Below are 19605 nucleotides of genomic sequence, written 5' to 3' on the forward strand. Positions count from 1 at the left end.
GTGGTGGCAACAGAAGCTACCCTCAACTTTCACCATTGATTTGCTAAATCGGACTGTGTCGGCTTAATAACAGGAAAGTTGTTATTCTGGAATTTGACGTCAGCTTTCATATCATCATGCTGAAAAAAAGCCATAATTTTATGCCAGACAGAAACCTGTAGCTCCGCCCACTTCAGTATCTGTGACTGCAAACTGTGATGCACTTTCGCTTTAACATTTCTACAATTTAGGGAGGAAACCAGAGTGCCCACAGGAAACATACAAAGACTCACAGAGAGCACCCAGCCTTGCAACAAGACTCTCGCAGTGCCGCTGCCTGTATCTGACTCATTTAAAAGCCCTTTGGAATTAGGAAGTAAATACAGAACATCGAGTCCCATCAGGTCGATCTCTATTTTCTGTGAGCAGGTCCCTCTTTTCGCTTCAGTGGAAATATAGACGAAGCGACTGAGCAGTTTTTTTTGAGCAGCAGTTTTCACAAGATGCTCCTGGCAGAGTACACCAGTCGGTTTTATACATTCCACTACGGTATAGCGACAATGAAATATACATCACCGGACGCTGGGATCGCCGCCGTCCTCTTTTTAGGCAAATGACTTGACATGTTGAATTACACTCCGATAGGACATAGAAATGCATTCAAAGGAGGCATTAAAACTTCAGCAGGCCATGAACAAGTTTGCGCTCTAGCGTCTTGTGTTTGGGACATGTGGTTAGATCAGTGTCACTGAAAGATGGTGTCAAGAAAGAAATAATGTCTGGATGGACAAGGACTCGGGGGCATCATGAATAAATGACAGTTGAATTTCTTTGTGTGGTGTTTGTCGGTGTTGGCAGAAACACAACCAACAGCTCCTCCCCGGAGGATTACAACTGAATTTCTAAGAGCAAAAGTCTCCGGTCGTGGCGCCGCATGTATCACAGAGTAATTCCAAAGTAAGACAACTAGTGGTGGGAGGGAATAAAAGCACACGTTTTGCAACCTTGGCAGCGAATGCTCTTGACCACAGCGAGATAGGAGATCTTTCATTTTTGATAAACGACTGGCTGCTTATAAATAAATAAGCAAGACTGATGGTGTGGAATAAATCCAATTTACCATATAGAAGTTGATCAATACATTAACCTGGGGTCCCATGGTGGCGCAGGGTTTGTTGACGGTCCAGAATGTTTGTGTTGACTTTAATTGCAACAGTGTTGAAGGCGCGGACCGACAATTGATAGTAGCCATTAACAAATGATCAGGTGGACAGAGATGGACTCCCTCCCATCGATTCGGCCGGATTACATTTCCCACTTTTGCCTGAGATAAATAAACTCACCTGCGGATCCATAATGTAGGACTTTACATTCATAATGCCCAGCTCCAGGTTTCACCGCGGGGCCGTGTCTGTCACGTGCCAAGTCATATCTGTTTATTCAGCGAAACAACAAATTCTAAACTGCGCGTCTGTGAAGATTCCTAATGAGACAATAGAGTGCGAAAAAGAAAAGCCCTCGGTTTTCCTCATTACGCCTTCCAGACATGACAAAACCTCCCACAAATGTGTTGTTTTCAGCTCTCAAGCCGTGCTGTCATTCGAACCTTCCAGCGTTGAGGAAAACGTTAGATGATTCCCGTGGGAATGTTTCAGTAAATAAAGGTCGGATGCCAAATATTTAAAGGAATATGTGCATTTTATATATGATATATATAATAAAACATGATGACGATATGGATGGATGACGCACTGGTTAGTTGTGTCGCTGTTTTCACATGGTATGCTTTGGCCCCGTCTGGTGGTGGGGTCAGGACTGCAGACTGCTGCAGACCGTAGTGGCCTGGATCTGGTTACTGACATAGATGGTCACATATTACCGATCACAGGGCTTAAAAATGGATTTGTTATGTCTTGTTTGGAAGCTGTTTTCTTTTATTTTACTCGCATTTCACATTTTTGGAGAAATCATTGGGACCCCGCTGCCTGCCATCCAGGATATACTCATCCCCACTATGCACTGTTCTCCCTCCTGCCATCCGGCCAACGGTTCCGTAGCATCCGACACAGAACCACCAGATTCAGGAATAGTTTCCTTCCTGGTGCTGTCAGGCTGCTGAATGTTAGACAGTAGCTGCAGTGCTGTTTATTTGTACATCTTCTTGACTAGTATTTATCTAATATTTATTTATTTTTGGACATATAGTTTTGTTTTTGGAAACCAGAGGCCTCAGACCGAAATTTCGTTGCCATAATATAGTGATATGTTTTTGTGCAATGACAATAAAGAAAGTCTCAGTCGAAGTCTAAGTCTAAATATTCTGCGTAAATCAATTTTTATATAGGTCTGTCAGACATTAGAGCAACTATCGCTCCACATGGCAAAAATCTGTGGCATTTTCTTTAGAAATCCAGCTTTGTTGAGTGTGAAACATTGTCACTGTCTCTGTCCCTTGTGAATTCCATCAACAACTCTGGTCAGTTTTCAAACTACTTCTGAACTCTGGCTCCCAAAAAGGGGCCTTTGCAGTTTTCAAACCAACAACTGAACTTGTCTCCTCTAACTTTTTTTGACTTTGCAAAACCAATATCTCTGTAACCAACTACCTTCTCATTTCTTTCGCCACCACAGAACGTGAAGAGTCGTTTGAGAGTCACACAAGGTCAGACTTTTTCCAAACCGAGGACGGGGCAGGTCGTTTTTAAATGACAGGGAACGGAGGATATGACTTGTGCTTCCCGGCGGCAGCATGTCAGTTTTTGGGTGAGGCTGGTAAAATCTATGACCTCACCGTGAGCGCTTCCTTGACAGTGAATCATGGGTAAAGTTAAACAAAATATGGTTGAGGTAGGGCTCCTCGAATCGACCTTTGGAAAGCGCGCTGGAGAGGGAATTGCTGGTGGCATGTCAACAGGAGCCTCCATGAACCCTTAGTTGGAAACACTAGCTCCAGCGACATAGCAAAACCGTTCAGCGGTAAATATGGCGGCTTTGTTTGTCCCACAGAGGGGGACGTACCTCTCCATATTTGACCTCTTGTCAGTGTTGGACGGGTCTGGGATCCTTTTTCAATCCGTCAGTTTCAGTTTCTATGGATAAAATTCCCGATGTTTTGGAGGAAGCCATGTCATGTAGCGTGACAAACATGTCCTCCGCTATACGTCCTTTACCTAAATCATCACGTAACGTTTGAAATTCAAAACACTTTGAACTTCAAACCTGATCTATAATGTCGTCACACGTTGGGTTTAAATGATCAAATATAGTGTCAACAACGAGAAACTGACATTGAGTCCAGAGTTTGTTTCACTTTTTTTTATACAGCGAATGCGTCAGGCGCCTCCTCGGCTCAACTGAACCTGCTTTTGTGTGTTCACCTTCACGACGGTCCACGAGGAAGTCACCCCAGCTTGGCGTTGTCGCGCACATGGCTAGGCGGTAATCAAATAGAAGCCAAATGAGCGTGCGCTGGCCTCAAACCTAATTTGCCTGTTTGCTCCTCTGACCTACTGACCTTTGACATTCCAACCCAGCCAGCCAGGGCACTGAATCATTTATTTACTTTGTCAAGACATGAGCCAGACAAGGGGATTTCAGTCTCACGGCAGGAATCTATGGAACTCAAAACACAAATAAAGGCCCGATTCAAACCAAGACAGCGGAGCCGCCGCTTCCACTATTAGTTTGTATTGACCCGCGTGAATCGTCGCTGCCTTTTAAACGACAGATTTACATGGATCAATTCGATCAATTATTAAGACAATAACCGGCAATAAAAGCCAGGTCTGGTCAACAGCAGACGGTGGAGTGTCGATGTGGAAGCTAATAAACATATCAACAGCGCCATCATTCTTCTTGTTGCTACAAAAAGAATGTGTGGAGTCCAACGAATGGTATGAATCAAAGATCATTTTGGGGTCAAAGGTGACAGAGGGGCACTTGAGGAAGACTCAAAATGTGGAAAACCGGCCGACCCCCCGCCCGCCTTCCTTCCTTCTTCAAGATCTGATTTGCATCTGCTGCTTTCTAGCTGCGTCTCGGGGGATTATGCAATGCAGATATGCTTTTTTGCTCTTCACGCAAACTCGCATTAAAGACAAAACTGTGCATCGGTGCAACGATCCAGCCTCCCGTCCTCCTGCTGAGCCTGTCTCACTGCCTTTAACAGCCAGGATCATGCCCACATGTGCTGGCTTCCCCTCCAGCCCTCTCCGAAAATAGACCCATCGCCGGGCCTCTGAACATTTGGCTGTTTCCTTCCTCCCATCTTGTCCACGCCTGTTAGAGGGTTACAGCTGCTCTGCGCCGACCACAGTTTCCATTGCTCATCACTGTCTCACTCTCCCAGCCTTCTGGAGTCCATTACCAAGGACGACTTCCCCAGATTTATCAGCGCCGTGACCTGAAGCAGCTAAAACAAGAGCAGTGGGAACGCGCAAAATGCTGAGTGGGCGAGTTTTTTTTACCGGCTCGCCTGCTCATTAACCTGACAATTCTGCAATACTGTCTTTATTATACAAGAAATAACCGTCTACTGTTTTACCATACGTGTCCTGTAAACCGATTTGTCGAAAAGAACTGAAATGATGCTGTTTTTGGAGTCAAGGAAATAGGTTAAAACAACATTTAAAATGAATTATGTTTGAAACATCAGACCTGTAACCGACCAATTCAACCACTGCCTCTTGCCCACGGTTGCTGGGATGTGCTCCTTTTCTCCACAACCCCCGGAGCAATGGCAAGTGGTAGGTGAAATATCAAGAGTCATGAAACAGTGTCCTCATTTTCAGAGGCCACGAGATGGCGCTCTTGGTTTATAGCTGATGTGAGGCTTGAGTGGTTGAAGTCCAAACATTTTACGGCAGACAGCGCCATCCGGTGGTCTCTGAAAATCAGGACACTGTTTCGTGAAACCTCATCGACCCATTACTAATATAGTGATACCTCTGTTTACTTGGGATAGAAGTATTTTAAGCACCTATTGTCGTCTTGGGTGACTGTGTCCTGTTGGGTTTTTTTTAAGAGAGTGAAAACGTCGTAAACAGTTGAATAACTTTGGTGAGTGTGGCATCAGAGCTATGGCACCTTCGGTACACTACTCATGCACATGCAGAGATGCTTTATGCCATTTCTAAATGAAGCCATTAGCTATATTGTTCAGTTCAGACACTGCCACCGTGCTCTCCGGTGTTGCCTCGTACTCCACACACTTTTGTCCAACTAACACGTCTTTTGTTCAGCTGATGCCGTCCTGTTGCCAAGTGTTCTACTGCGTTTTCTCTCTCGAGTTTCTTATCATAGTTGAGTTTTGAGGTTTGGCTCTGGTTTTCAGAAGCATAAATGGCAATATCGGCGACAAGCGTCTGTTCAGCGTGCAAGATACCTGTATCAACATGTTTATATTGTGATCACCTTATAGCTAAAGTTTCCATCGATGATAAAGTTTGGGCCTTGGAAAGAAGGTTGTGGCCCTACAACGTAAGAAATACAGCGTAACACAAGCTCGAGATAAAATATAGATCTAAACCTCGCTGGGCATTGAACACTCACGGCGTCACATCAAATAAATGCTTTATAAGAATGCATTGTGTATGCTGTTGATGGCTACCTCGACCTATATCGCCATCTGTTTGTCTCTTACTCAGCAATTCTCAGCATACATTATGCATTTAGAAACCCCCCCGCCATTAATTTACCTGAAAAGTGGTGACGGAAAATGCGCGAGGCACCAAAATAAATACACAAAAAGTCCATTTTTACCTCCGACTTGTGTATATTTATCTTTCAATTAGCGTTGTAGCGAGTTCTGTACTTGTTTGTCACACACCTTTATTTGACAACTTGCCTTATAATGTGCTAAAAAGCTGGTTGTACAGCAAAGTAATTGCAGTGTAATTGATGAGCTAATAGAAATGTAAATTATGTAGTAGTCTGATGGCGACGCAGTAGAACACGCGGACTGTGTTGTGTAATTACAAAACTCCAGCTGCCGCACGGCTCTACAGGCCTCATAAATTAAGCCGCTGAATTTAAAGATTACAGCGATCTGGTCCCTTCAGAAGGGCATTTTCATGTGGCTTCTATTAGTTTTGGTGCCATTTGCAAACACCTTTATAAGGTGCAGAAGCATGTTGTCCAGCGCCGCTTCACAGATGAAGCATGTGGTTATCCGGGGTTAGAAGTTCAACTCCCAGTTGGGCCACAAAAGTGCACTCGCATTACTGTAAGTACCTTTGGGTAAAGCCATCTGCAAACAGTGTGTCGGTCTATTTTACTGCGGTGCCAGAGCAGTGTGTTTAATCTCTGCTGCGATGGTTTTTGAGTGCCATTAATGCTTGTACAGAATCTCCGTCCGTGCCACCATTTACGCGTGACCGGCTTTTAATACTGACCTCGTGAGACGTCTTTGCATGGGATGTATTGCGATTGAGTCATATTAGAATGTGTCTGCAAAAAAAAAGTCCCTGAATGGACCGGATTACATTGATGTCTTTATTCTTTAGCCTCACTTCTTTCAAAGAAGCTTGAGTTAAAGTTCAGTTCTGCATCTCAAAGACACGCTTTAAATCAAAACTAGACAAAGTTGTGAGGACATAAATGAAGGTTTCCTCTATACTCTGTCACTAAATCTTAATAGATCTTCAACTCAAACTATTTTTTTTTTACCCTTTGTTGCCAGTCCACCGACAACCTCTGACATCGTCCAGCACTGTCAGGAATGATTTTGAAATTTTTAGAAGTGTATTACCGGCCATTACAGATGGCTAAAAGTGTAGTTATGCTTTCTGTGACTTGGCAGAGTGGAGGAGAAAATACCAGGTAATTTTATTGAAAAAGAAATAGGCACAAAGTGAAGCCCTGAAGAGCAGAGGAATGAAGTGGACCCTTAACCAGAGGCATTTGTATCCTTCAGTCTGTGCTCTGTTGACCCCCTCTGTGTGAGCTCTCTTCTGTCAGCTAGTCTGTACGTCCCTAAAAATCTCTTCAGTCAAGCAACTCACTTTTTTTCTGGAGATTCAATTCGGTTGGGAGTTTATTTTGCTACTGTGCTCTATTGTACTTCCTGTGCCGATTGAACGGCGCTGAGCTAATTCCAAAATAATACGTAGAAAAGCACTGACACACAAAAGTTCATGCAAAGGGAAGAAAAACACACTTTTACAAGGATTCGGACGTGTTGCATTCCTGAAGTGCCAAAGGTCAACCAGCCCTATGAGCAGCCCTGAAACAAGGCACAGTAACGACACATTTTATCCCCATGGAAGATGACTATTTCCATCATTCCACTGAATTCTGCCTTTTATCAAGTCGTGTTTTCTGTCTTCATTTGCTTGTTCTGGACGGAACAGATGAATCCTGGTGGAACATTGTGACTGCCTCCCGAGTTATTTCACAATATTCAGACAGGCAAACGTGTAACCTGCCAGCTGCAGGTGAAAACCTCTGTCAAAGTTCACGCCAGCGACGACCTCCAGGGCGATTTTTTTCGCAGGTAGTTGAAAAGGAGGGAGTGGTACAAAGCGCTTGCTGGTAATTAATAGTGCCGTGGCGACATGGGAGGTGAGGTGCGACTGCAGTCAGAGATCCCCCTCGTGTTGTCTGTTATTGTCCTCCATCGATGCTCCGCTGCGCAATGGCTGTGCTTAATATTCTGATTCACTTCCTGCCCACTCTCCGGACTCTTTTGGGTTTTTTTTTTTTTTTTCCTCCAATATTTCTCTCACATCCTCGCACAGTTGTCCAATCAGAGTTGCCATTGTTTATTGTGATAAGTTGGAATAATGAACAAATGACCTGCCACCTGGAGCACTTAGAGCCTGGTGTTAAACTCAGGTTATAAAAACCTCTTCTAGCGCTATTGATTTACTGGCAACATTTGATTGTACCCACAGGGCAGAAGGGTGGAGGGGGCGTGGGGGGGGGGGGGGGGGGTGCTGCACAGAGCTCTCACTGTTTTACAGTCCTTATTACACCAAACAAATAAATCTCCTGACCATTATTTCACTGCCTCTGCCCTCACTCTCCAGACGGATGGGGCAAAAAGTCAGAGCACTTTCTGGCTATTTGGAAGGCCGGCCAGATAACTAGGTAGTTAGAGGCCATGTTTCTCCGCCGCACACGCCCCGTTCCAGATTGGATTAGCAGACAACTTGGGCCGCTCCAGGAAGATTTTTACGACCGCTCGGGACAAATACACGAGGAAGCGATTTGAATTGGGCTGTCCTGTTTCTCCAAACAAAGGTCATTATTTCAGTATCCTGCGAGCCTCTTTTTACGACGCCGTCTTGGGGCCTCCGCGGACGAAACTGGGAAGTCGACCGCAGCAAAAGTCCGAGCAGTCGGGTTTTACGAGCCAGTAAACATAGTGGACAATCTGTGCAGCCAAAGCTAAATCGGCATTAAAGCTAGGAATCTGAAAAGGCGGTAAGCCGGTGGTGAATCTTTAATCGCGGCCGTTCGATAAACTCAAGGCTACAGTTAATAATCCCGGCTTCATGAGATACCTGCTGCTCAAGGAACAAAAGCTGTTGACTGGAGTTCATTATTTACTGGAATAGATGTGTTTGAGCACCTTTAAAGTCCCTCACATCTATTCCTTATTTATGCCCCGCTGTACAATGATGAATAAACTGCCCGCAAGATGAGAAGATGAAAGCTACTGTAGTTAGTCCTGAGCAACTTGTTTATGATACATGAAATCACAACCAGACCCCTTGACTTTGCAGTTATGTAACGTCAATTCAAGCGCACTTTCCATCTTGCTCATTGGCTCGGCTCGAGGAGTATAATTGTGAGCACATGTGTAACGTACACACACGCAGGATGTACACTCATGATATAAAGGGCACTTCGTGTGATGTCACCTTCAAATCAGACTCCAAAACCTCAGAGACTGGCTTCGATTTAAGAGCTTGGTGAGCGCTGCTAAATGAAGCCATTCGCACAGAAACGAAAGCAGCAGCCTTGCCAGAAAATGCATATATACACTGGGCATATCTGGTGGCTGTCAATGGATTTTGACATTTTCATCCACAGCCAGGGAAGTGAAGGGGGTCTGCTTATCATGCAGGAGTCGCTAGCCACAGCGTAGCGGCTTTTGAAGCTTTTCAGGGCGGCGGGACCGTAAAGAAAATACTGGCTCGCAGACACCTCATTTGAAGGATAAATCCCTCTCCCTCGTGGCCAAATATGGCATGTAAACATCCACAGAGAAGCGGCACACCATCACTGTTCTGAAATGACTAATCCATCCGGCGCTTTTTAGAAACGCCGACCAGTTGACGGAGACCTTCTTTGCTGCATTCCTGCGGGGATTACTGCTATTATCATGTGCTTAGTTAGGGCACTCTGTCACTGGATAGAAGACACCCAACCGGCTTATCTTCCCAATATTCTGTTCATCTGACAGGCCGGCTTGAATAATGAATATGTGCATTATCACAGAGGGGGGTGTCACAGGGGGCGCACTGGATCTAGCTCTGGACATGACATGTCTGTTATCGCTGTGACTCCTAATGAGTTAATTCGCAGGTGACTCAGAGGTACGTCTGGGTGTAATTATGAAACAATGTCAAAGTAGCTTGATCGGAAACATCCGTCGCCCTTCCGCGGCATCGCTCTTAATTACACCGCGCTGGCGGCTCCGTTTTAGTCAAAAACAGCCCCTAATCGATGCATATGCTCGTGCATGTGCATCTGTTTTGAGCCATTAACGTGACTCTGAATCTGCCAACAATCTAATTACCAATTTAAAACAATATGACCCATGAATGATAAATGAAAACATCCGTGCTGCCATGAGAAAAGGCCTTATCTTGTCCTCTGTAACGCCATTAAATGGCTTTTCCACTGCGAGATGCTTGTCTCTGTGGTTGACGTCATCTCTTTCTGGGGCGGTGACTTCACCATATCCTGTGGATACTGGCTGTCTGTGTACTGTACTGGAACTGTGTGTATACTGTACCGGACGACTAAAGGTACTGGTTGTTATGTGTAATGTGTTGCCAAGACCATAGTCACTTATTGTAAATCAAGTGGAAGTAACTTACACTCCTTTTGTTTACTTATTGATCTGGTAAAAATACGTTTAAATCTATGACTGGCAGGTCAGGATTCAAAATGTTTTTGTTTTTTTAAACTCCTTTAATATGTATTTATTTTCATAAATTGTGGATGACAGAGTGAACCGGAATATTAGCAGCAACTTAAGAAAGAAAATAGATCATACATAAGCCGCAGTGGTCTATAACCCGCGGGTGCAGTGGTGCTGTCGGCACCGTAGCTTAGCTTAGTCTTAAAACGCATGAGGATCACTAAACTGAAAAAGGGGTCCAGCATGGAAACAAGCTGGGCAACGCTCTGAACTTGACTCATCAACTCCTCACATATTTTATTGAGATCAAACTGCTCAAAATGCATTGTTTCCACCAAAGTTCTGACACCACAGGCGGTCTCAGCTGCTGCTTCTCGTCTCCGGTCTGTGGGCGGAGCTACGGTCACGCGGGAGAAACTGTGCCTTTTGAGCGCTTTAAGGTCAATAAAACGCCCGTGATTTTGACAAGGCTCAAAATTTGGGTAGCATGACATGTTTTAGCCTCTAAAAACCCATATATTAGCCATGTCGTTGCATAAGATGCAAGGTTCAGGCCAAGAAGAAAAGCAATTATGGTAAATAAATCTCATCTTATTTCTTTATTTCAACGCCGCTAGGATGATGACAATGCTGTCACTGGTCACAGAGTGCCGAACGCAACTGGATGTTGGGAAGTTACTAGTGTGCTGTTGGGATGCAGCGAGGGCAATAAATACATAGAGCTTTCAAGGGCAAATTAAACCACTGCTTTCAGTTGTAAATGGTAACAATCGAGAAGGTCAGCTGGACGTTGGCGCCTCACTGGCTCCAACTTTTTGGCTCAAGCTTAGCCCCACACAATGTCATTCATAAAGAGAAAACATGGCTTCTTTCCAAGTTGCAACTCGCGTGTACAGTGCGGAACTTTCAGGCAGACTCATTCATTTGCCGTGTGTAATCTCATTCAGCAATTTCATCTTTATTTTGCACATTGCAAATCCACAGTGACTATAGTGCGAAAGAAGCCTCAACACTGGACTCAACTGAAGGTAGCAGCTGGCGCAGCACTGGACCAGTCAGTATCAGTGAAAACGCCCTGTGTGTGTTTGTCCCTTGACTGTATTGAAACTGCCTTTAAAACTGCAAGTTGGCTTAAAGAGGTGTATTTTGCAAGCTCAAGATCTTGTTTGTTGTGGAATTACAATTACAAAGTTCTGCGCATACTGCCCCCATCTGGCCAGAATGAGTCACTAAAAAACAAAATAATAACTGGGACACAGCAGTGGAGGCAGTTGGGTGAAGGGGCGAGGCCCATTAGACTTGGGCCCCCTGTAATAAATCAGCCCCATATTGGACGTCCCATAGGCCAGAAGCATCTGCAAAATGACCAGCTAAATAAAGCAAATGAGTCTAAAGAAGCGCTGTAACCCTGAGTTTACATTTAACCCCAGACAACTCCGCCCAGGTATTCCAGCTTGTTGGCCCTCAATTCAATCCATTTCCTACTGGGACGAGGACCCAGCCTTACCTTTCAACCAAGACGCGTTACCTGTCACTGCATAGAACACACACATGCACAGGCCTCCCTGAAAGTGGTGCAAGAGGCATGTGACATCTGTTCTCTCTCCGGTGGGCTCCTCGTGTCCTCGACCTCATCCACATCTTTCTGCACCTGGGAGGCAGGAGGGGGGGATGTATGACAAGGGGACATCGTGGAGGAAAGGGGGGGATGAAAGTGCACGCGTGCAGGTGTGTGTTGGAGTTTGTTAGCAGGAGGTGAGGTAAGGTGGGAGAGAGAGCGCAGTCAACCACAACATCAGTCAAGGCTGCCACCGCTATTCCTCATGCCATCGCTAACTTTTCCCTCCAAGACCTTGACCTGAGTTTTGTGCATTTTGACAGCGCGGGTCCTTGTTGACACCAGCTGCGCCGACACACTGTGGCAGATGCACGCGAACGTAACCTATAGCGAGGTTGAAAAATCAGGTGGACTGACACAAAGTGCTGGCGTATAAATGCAGCAGTGCAGGTTGAGAGCCGCGCTTTAGTGCTCCAGACATCCTGACGTGAAGTAAAAGTGAAAGCTCTGCAGACTTCCACTGGCCTGTGGTCGAGGGCACGAAAAAGCCAAGCTGGAATCATCAGAGCAGGGAAAGTAAATACGCGCTCCCAAATCACTACTGTGCTAGTGCCCTTGAGCAACATTAGTTCATGAGTCATTCTGCTATAGCAGCAAACACTAGCCATTATGGTTCACCACCAAAGCCAGCGACTGAATAGCCTTCAGCTGTGTTGCCTGTAATGGCTGCTGGATTCTGGCTCTTGTTCAATTCCGGGGGAAAAACTCAATACAAAGTCAATACGTGCGGGGCTTTAGTTTAGGTGGTAAAGTGTTTTTTTCACAGATTCTAACAGTGTCTAACAGGGACAGATCAAAACAAACACGGGTCTCGGTCACACAACTACACTCTTATTTCTGGACGCCTATTTTTAAAGAGCATATCTCATATTGTTTAAATCATTGGTGATGTATAAGACAAATATTGCCTTTAGTTTTCAGCTTTATTAACAGATGTTCCTGTGCATACAGCAACTCATGCTAGAATACAGGGGCGAAAAACACACACCAGACTTGATAAATCCAAGTAGATAGGCAGGCCACCGAAGAAACTTACAAGGGCTTAAGACAAGGCCATGAGTCACACCGCTTTTAGCAAAAAACTTCTATATGGATTTGATAGCAGGAGAAGCCTACGAGTGGAGTCAAAACCACACTCTTGTTTCCACTCCATCAGACAGTAACTTATCCGTGTCAAATGGCCCATGGAGATCCAGTAATTCGAGTCGCTGCTCTGATAAATGTCATTTAAAGCTGCGCGCCCTCCGTGTTCTGCTCTTCTAGCCATTTTAACCACAGCGTTTTTACGTGGATTTGCTCCCGAAACATTCCAAAAAAGTGAATAATTTTTCCCCCACATTTTAATGTAGTTATTTTTTATGAGATGCTTAGGGTCAATTTAGTCAAGAGTTTTAATAACTGCAGCATTTCTCTAGAGAATCATCAAGTCTATTAACAGCTTTAACCTTTTTGATTTTATAGATTCAAGCACTTTTATTAACTGGAAAATGAAGCTGGAGTTTCTCCATGCTATATAAAAAAATCAGGTCATTCACATGTAATTAATATATGAAACAGTACGATTTAGTGTGACAGTTTTTTGCTGTTTTTAAATTGATGAAAGTATCTTCTACAGTCCAATTTCCCACATTTGAGTTACCATTAAAGGACGTCTATTGAAAGTGTCTAATATAATTTCATTTTTTGACATTATAAATGAGCTTAATATTCATATTTTTTGACGCTAGTATTGTCTCTACAGGTTCCACGAACTGGATGCAGTCAGTCTGAGGTGGTTTCACAAGTCACAAACGTGCCCTGTCATATTTCTTGTGAGTGAGAAGTGAAACTGCCTGGAAGAGAAGCTGGTTCTTTTTAAGCACGTTGACTCAGCAGGGTCACGGGTTTATTGGCGCGGGCTCAATGCCTGCTTTTTTTTCAAATCATTAAGCAACAAAGTGTGTGCCCATTCAAATATAACTGCATCCGTAAGCCAGGACACTTTCATGTTTCAACTTTAAATACAATTTTCCTCCGGGCCAATGCACCTATCAAAGCAATCCCGAACATCTGTCGGCGAAGCAGATGTCGAGAAAATAAGGTGCAGGCTGGAGCCAATTGCAGTCCAGCTAAGTGCTTTGTAATGTTGTAAACACACGGCAGATATGCGCAGCGCTTCCTGGTTGGTGAAGGTTATTGCCTAGTCTCTCTGCCATAGTGGCCCCTCCGAATATTTGCTGGACGTGCCTGTTTAGTTGCGAACACTAGCGTGCAACAAACAGAGTCACAGAGCGAGATGGGCAATGCTGGAGTCGTAAGCCTCTCGGTGCTTGCTTGTTATTGCGAGAGCAGCCGCCGCTGACCTTGGCACACATATCCGTCGCGGCTTCCGCGTACACCTCTCTCCCCTCCTCTCTCTGGAGTGGCCCCTGGCCTGGAGCTTATTGGGGGACCGCTGGAGCCAGCTTCCCATCTCAGACAGAGCCTAATCTGGGAGGCAAATGATAAGGCCAAGGTTTACAGGAGGAGCTTTGCACACTCACCAAAATTAGCATTTAAAGGCCCTCAAGTAATCTTTGGGCTTATTTAAATCTCAGCAAGACACCAGCAGGGAAAATAGAGGGAGGAGTGGTGGAGGGGTGGAGGGGGGGGTGATCCGGCAGATCCACCTTTAGTGTTTCCGTCCCATGGCAGAGCAAATCCCCGCCATAAATGAGCAGGGATATGGATTGTGTCTTTGAGCAGCCAGCTCAGTATTATCAGTGGAATTTAATTGACTGAGATTTTTTTTTTTGGCTTCGAATAAAACCACTTCATGAGAGGGAAAGATTCAACCATAACTGTAAATGGTTTCGCGAGGATTTCACCAGGAAAAAAAAAAAAAATGGAAATGCTAAGCTTGTCGCACACAACAGTCCGTGCCAAAATGGGGTTTCGTGCCTATTGTGGGGTTGGTTGTTTTACAAGAAATGGGTTTGCTACTGTCCTATATTCATTGCAGTGTGTGTGGGGGAATGATGAGAGGAAATCACAGTCCCGTTTCATCCTGAGTGACTGTAAATAATAATGAATAATAAAGCAACATTATTTTGTTATGATGGTACTTTCATTTGAAAATCTGTATGTGCCTGTCTATGGTAAATATCAGGCAAGCATGTGACATGAGGCTGAAAACAGTATCATGAAACAGTATTGAGGGGTGATGAGGCTTCATGAAACAGGGTCCTGATTTTCAGAGGCCACCAGATGGCACTGTCTGCAGTAAAATGCTGTTTCATCAACCCTGCTATACTGTTTCGTGATACCTCATCTACCCGTTACTACTACAGTTTTGTGGGGTCTTTGAGCTTTGAGAGTCGGGGTTTAGACTATACATGAATATTTCAGGTCAGGGGTTTGGTTCCTCGTACGTTCTGTCCGTCAAGACAGATATTTTATTTTATTTTAGTTGTTGAAACACAATTTCAGCTTTCGAATTTGTAGATTTCCATGAGGATAAAAGAATGTTATCCATTTTTAAAAGATATATTTGGGGGCTGATGATAAAGAGAAATCATTTCTCTTTAGGGCCAGATTTCGTTCAGGGTCAAGATCTTATCTCTGCTTGCTACAGATGGTGTGGCCCATCCAACTGAATCGTCCAGCTGTCACTCTTTTGAATGGGAAAAAAGCTAAACCACGGTTCTCATTTGGAAAAGGCTGTTGAGAAGTTGTCCATGCGGTAAAGGACAATTCTAAATCTTTCTACGACATGAAAGGTAGATCATTTACGGTCTGAGTTTTTGTTTAAGCGTGCAATATTTACCAAATGCAGCTACTGTGGAAAGCATTGTTTTGCTGTCAGCATGTTCACCGGCTCAGCGCGTAGCACGTGTCCCATAACTGCACAATACTTCTGCTCAGCCGATTCACGTCAGCATCAGACGGTTATTTCCAGTGTGGAGCTGTATGGTGCATCCTACACATCCAGAAGGGATTTGAAAGATTAATCCTCACCTTTCCAACTGAATGTATGTAATTTGGTTTGACAAACACCAGCCCTACAGGGACATTTTCTTCATTAATACTTGACAATGTGCCTTGCATCTCAGGCCGGAGGAGATGTAGCGGTGTGACGGACGAGAGCATTGCAGTGACCCAGATTCAATCTCTCTATCCCATACTGGCAAGCTTTTAACACTGAGTGTAGCACCTGTGATACAAAATTCACTTGAGAAAGCAACAATGGTGGAGCGTTAACGGCGTTACAACAGGACAGGCGAGACACAATCTGATGACCCTCTCAGACGGTAATACACACTGAAATATTGAGGAGGGGGGCATTCGTAAGCACTTCTGACCTCAAAAATGTCTTTGACAACATATGTAAATATGGCTGCAAAATTAAGGGGTCGGGGTTTTTGCATAGTGCCTTTGCTTTTTCAGGATGTTTGAAACAGCTTTTGACATGATGATGTATGACGCTTAAGTGGGCTGTTTTTTTTTCTAAGACTTACAACCACTCTGATGCTTCCGTATTGACCAGGATGATTGGAGTTTGTTGCAGTGACACCCAACGTGGGCACAAACAGGCCCCCACAGGACCCGGCCCAGCTTTTTATCAAACAGTGAGCAAATAGTAGGTTCGACAGCATGGCTCCTCAGCACGGATCGAGCTGAGGAGGTTTATGGAGGTGAATGCAGGCATTGCTCTTGACATTGCTGTTACGTTGGAGTATGAGTCAAACACACACCTGAGCGAAAACACCAGCCTAAATATGCTACCATATACTTGCAGTACTCAAGATGGGTCAATCCAAAGTGTTGGTCTTATGTCGGTATCTATCTATCTATCTATCTATCTATCTATTGATCATCCATCCATCCATCCATGTCGGTCTTGGTCTTGACTCAGTCTTGAGCTAGTCTCAATCTGATGGCACTGCAAAGTCACAACCTCTACTTTATGTGTGTTTGTACTAGCAGTACAGTTACCCGCACTAGTGCCGTTCACCATGCCAGAATTTCCCCTGACTGTCTATGAAATAAAAGCAAAATACAATACTTGTTGGAATGTTTTTTTTCCTCCACCAATCATGCAGTGGGAGGAGGTTTGTATTTGGGTGCGTTTGCTTATTTGCGAACAACATAACGCCCCAAAAAAACGTACATGAAAACAATAGAGTTGATTTGAAATTTCCTCACCTTGAGCGCTACTTTGGTCCAGTGTTTCTTCAGATGGAATATCACTGTGCTCCTGTAAGAGAGCAAATGAAACTCATTTATGAATGAAGGCAGCACAGAAAATTAGCCTCAGACGCACAGCACTGAAAGTGTAGGACAATATTAAACAATATTCTATCTGATTTCCTCTTTTGCATAACCCTCCTCTGGCCCCGAAGACAGGTCAAATCAGCCTCATGAATATAAAAGCGACTGCCCCGGGCGAAGACTTAACCAGCCAGAATGAGACTCAAGGCTCAGTACTAGTTGTCGTGAACTAAAAGCGTTCCTGCTGCCAACCCACTGCTCTCATATCGGAATAAATATGAGGCGACGTGAGAAAAGAGATTTGGCCAGAATAAGCCCCTTTCCGCTCTCCATCCGCGCTGGTTTGGCTCCTCAGTCACACTACGGAGACCACGCTCGCTCTTCCATGCCGCAGCCACTTCCTGCTGGCTCTAAACAATGCAGACTCCATTTGGGCCGGCGTAATGGCTGACTGCTTGACATAACCCTTGTCAGTGAGAGCTGAGATAGGTGACACTTGACAGATGCGTAATTGCTGGGAGAGCTCACTGACAGGTGGATGAGCTTAAAGACACCTGATATGCCTCTGAGGCTGTTGATGCGAAGGATTACACCATAAAGCAGTGACGGCTTCTGGGATGCCGCTCTTTTTCTCCACGCACAGCACATCAGAATAATTGGTTTGATTTGTTTGAGCCGCCGTACGAGCCAAACAGGAGAGCAGAAAAGGTTACATCTCTGGCTGTAACCCTCTTTTATTGCTTTGCCTGGAGTATTCTCAGTGAGGTAATGTATGGATTTGACATCATCTGAATGGCGCTAGTAAAGCCCCGGCTGATGGTTTTCTCTCGCGGGTCAGCCCAGGTGAGGCGGTACCAGAAGAGATAACACCTCGCCCCTATAAACAAGGGGAAGTGAGATAAACATTCTCCCTCATGACTACACTGCAAAAAGCAGGCTTTACTTGAAGACAGAATCACAGACCAGGCTAAAGCAATTTTCATGACCCTATTTATGGCCAACAATGTAAAATAAAAGTGGTAAGTGGAAGAAATTAATCTTTAAGAAAACTGGAAAACAGATTTCTCCATTAATCTAAATGGGTTTTTGGCCCTTTCTTTTATATCCTTTTTTATATCCTCGACCAAAACAATCCAAAAAACTTTGTCTTGCTGGAGACACGCCGCTCTGCAACTGACTCACAAGACTCGACTGTTTTGGGAGGTATTCACAAATGAATATTAGCGCCACGGTCTGTCCGCATCGAACCATGCGGCTCGGTTGAAATGTCTCATATTCGGACTGCACGGACGAAGTTCAGTTCAGTCTCCTCTAATACAGGACATTTTACAGGAATATTTCGCCCATGGCTAAAACTTAAGTCGTTTTCAGTAACGCTTGCTAACAACAACGCCGCTACTTGACTTTGAGATTTTGCTCGCCACTCCTGTCCATTGAGCGGTGTCTGTTTGTGTAGCACAGGTATCTGCACCCCAAGTGCGACGTGCCAAAAAACTGTCCAGTTCAGGTCATTTCTTTTCTACCTCCTTTCGATGGGTGAGAGACACTAAAATAAGGGTAGCTTCCCGATCGATCAGTGGAAGTGGAAGCGCGGCATGAAACAGCCAAATTCAGTACCCATCCCTACTGTGGTATTTTAGAGCGTGATTCCCGCACCATGGAAACTAGGCCACAAGCTAGTACCCCAAACAACAAAATGGCCACTGCGAAACTGAGGGTTAAGGTGATGACCAAGATCGTCTCTGGATCTGAACCCTATTGAGCATCTGTGGCGCGAGGTGGCACGGCTCTGTGAGGAGAAGAAGAGGATTCCAGTGGCAACCTTTGTAGCTCCAGCTGAGTCCATGCGGAACAGCAACTCACTTGGCACGGTGCCAACTTTGGACCCAGACATTTAAACTCAGGGCTGTTCTTATTTGGCACCAGCAGTTTGTTGAGACATTTTGATGGGATAGCAAATTTACACTGCATAGAAGCTGCACATCGACTGCAAAGTTTCAGTAGTACAGTGCTTTCTGCATTCACCTCCACTTGAGGTGAAGTTATGAAGCAATATCGCACTATTGAGATTTTTTATAGTTTTCTTGTTCTCATTCCAACGTTGCCTAGAAAGAAAGCCCTATTTATATATATATAAATGAGTGAAATGTCAATGAAAGTATGAGAAAATGTCATTTTATTTTCAAATTATGTCCTATTAATTTATCAAAAATATATATTTTTTAACAAAAACTAAATGATCAAACAACAGATTACAGGAACGTTGAATCAGTAACATGACAATATGAAACCGGCTCTTGTAAATAACTCACTTGACTGAATGTATTTTGAATTTCTTAGTTATAGAATGGAATAAGTTGCTTTTTTTCAAAGCTTAAATCATTTTTTACAGCGCTTGCAGAGGCTGCTGTGTGGGAGGTGGAGCAGCGGGGCAGTCATACGGGTGGAACAGCGAGACGGGATGTGTGTGCGCTGGGTGTTGTGTTTTATGTGCGACTGTAATGCAAATCAATGATCTCCTGCAGTGCGGAGCAGAACACCACAATGGCCCCACACCTGTCCATCACTCAACATCTCCTCTTCCATCTCAGTGAAATAAAAAAAAAAAGAGAAAAAGCTCCAGCCTTCAGTCAGGAGGGCGCAATAGAAGTGCGCTCGGAGGCCGAGACATTCGCTTTTCTCCTCC

General features: G+C 44.5%; 1 protein-coding gene across 6 annotated transcripts in view; it reads right to left on the minus strand.

Moving 5' to 3' along the window:
- Positions 1 to 19605, minus strand: part of LOC128747099 (doublecortin domain-containing protein 2) — a 159431-nt gene that overhangs the window by 41512 nt on the left and 98314 nt on the right. For 4 of the 6 annotated variants that reach the window (XR_008412633.1, XR_008412632.1, XM_053844665.1 and 1 more), the window contains exon 10: positions 16854 to 16905. Coding sequence is in view for 4 of the 6 variants with exons in the window: in XM_053844665.1 (XP_053700640.1) it covers positions 16895 to 16905 (11 nt within the window). In the remaining 2 variants the exon portion in view is untranslated. Of the gene's footprint in view, positions 1 to 11185; positions 11724 to 14025; positions 14160 to 16853; positions 16906 to 19605 lie in introns of those variants that run through there. The other 2 variants (XM_053844664.1, XM_053844666.1) reach the window with 2 other exon arrangements.

The sequence above is a fragment of the Synchiropus splendidus genome, chromosome 16 (assembly GCF_027744825.2).
Source record: "Synchiropus splendidus isolate RoL2022-P1 chromosome 16, RoL_Sspl_1.0, whole genome shotgun sequence".
NCBI classification, from domain to species: domain Eukaryota; kingdom Metazoa; phylum Chordata; class Actinopteri; order Syngnathiformes; family Callionymidae; genus Synchiropus; species Synchiropus splendidus.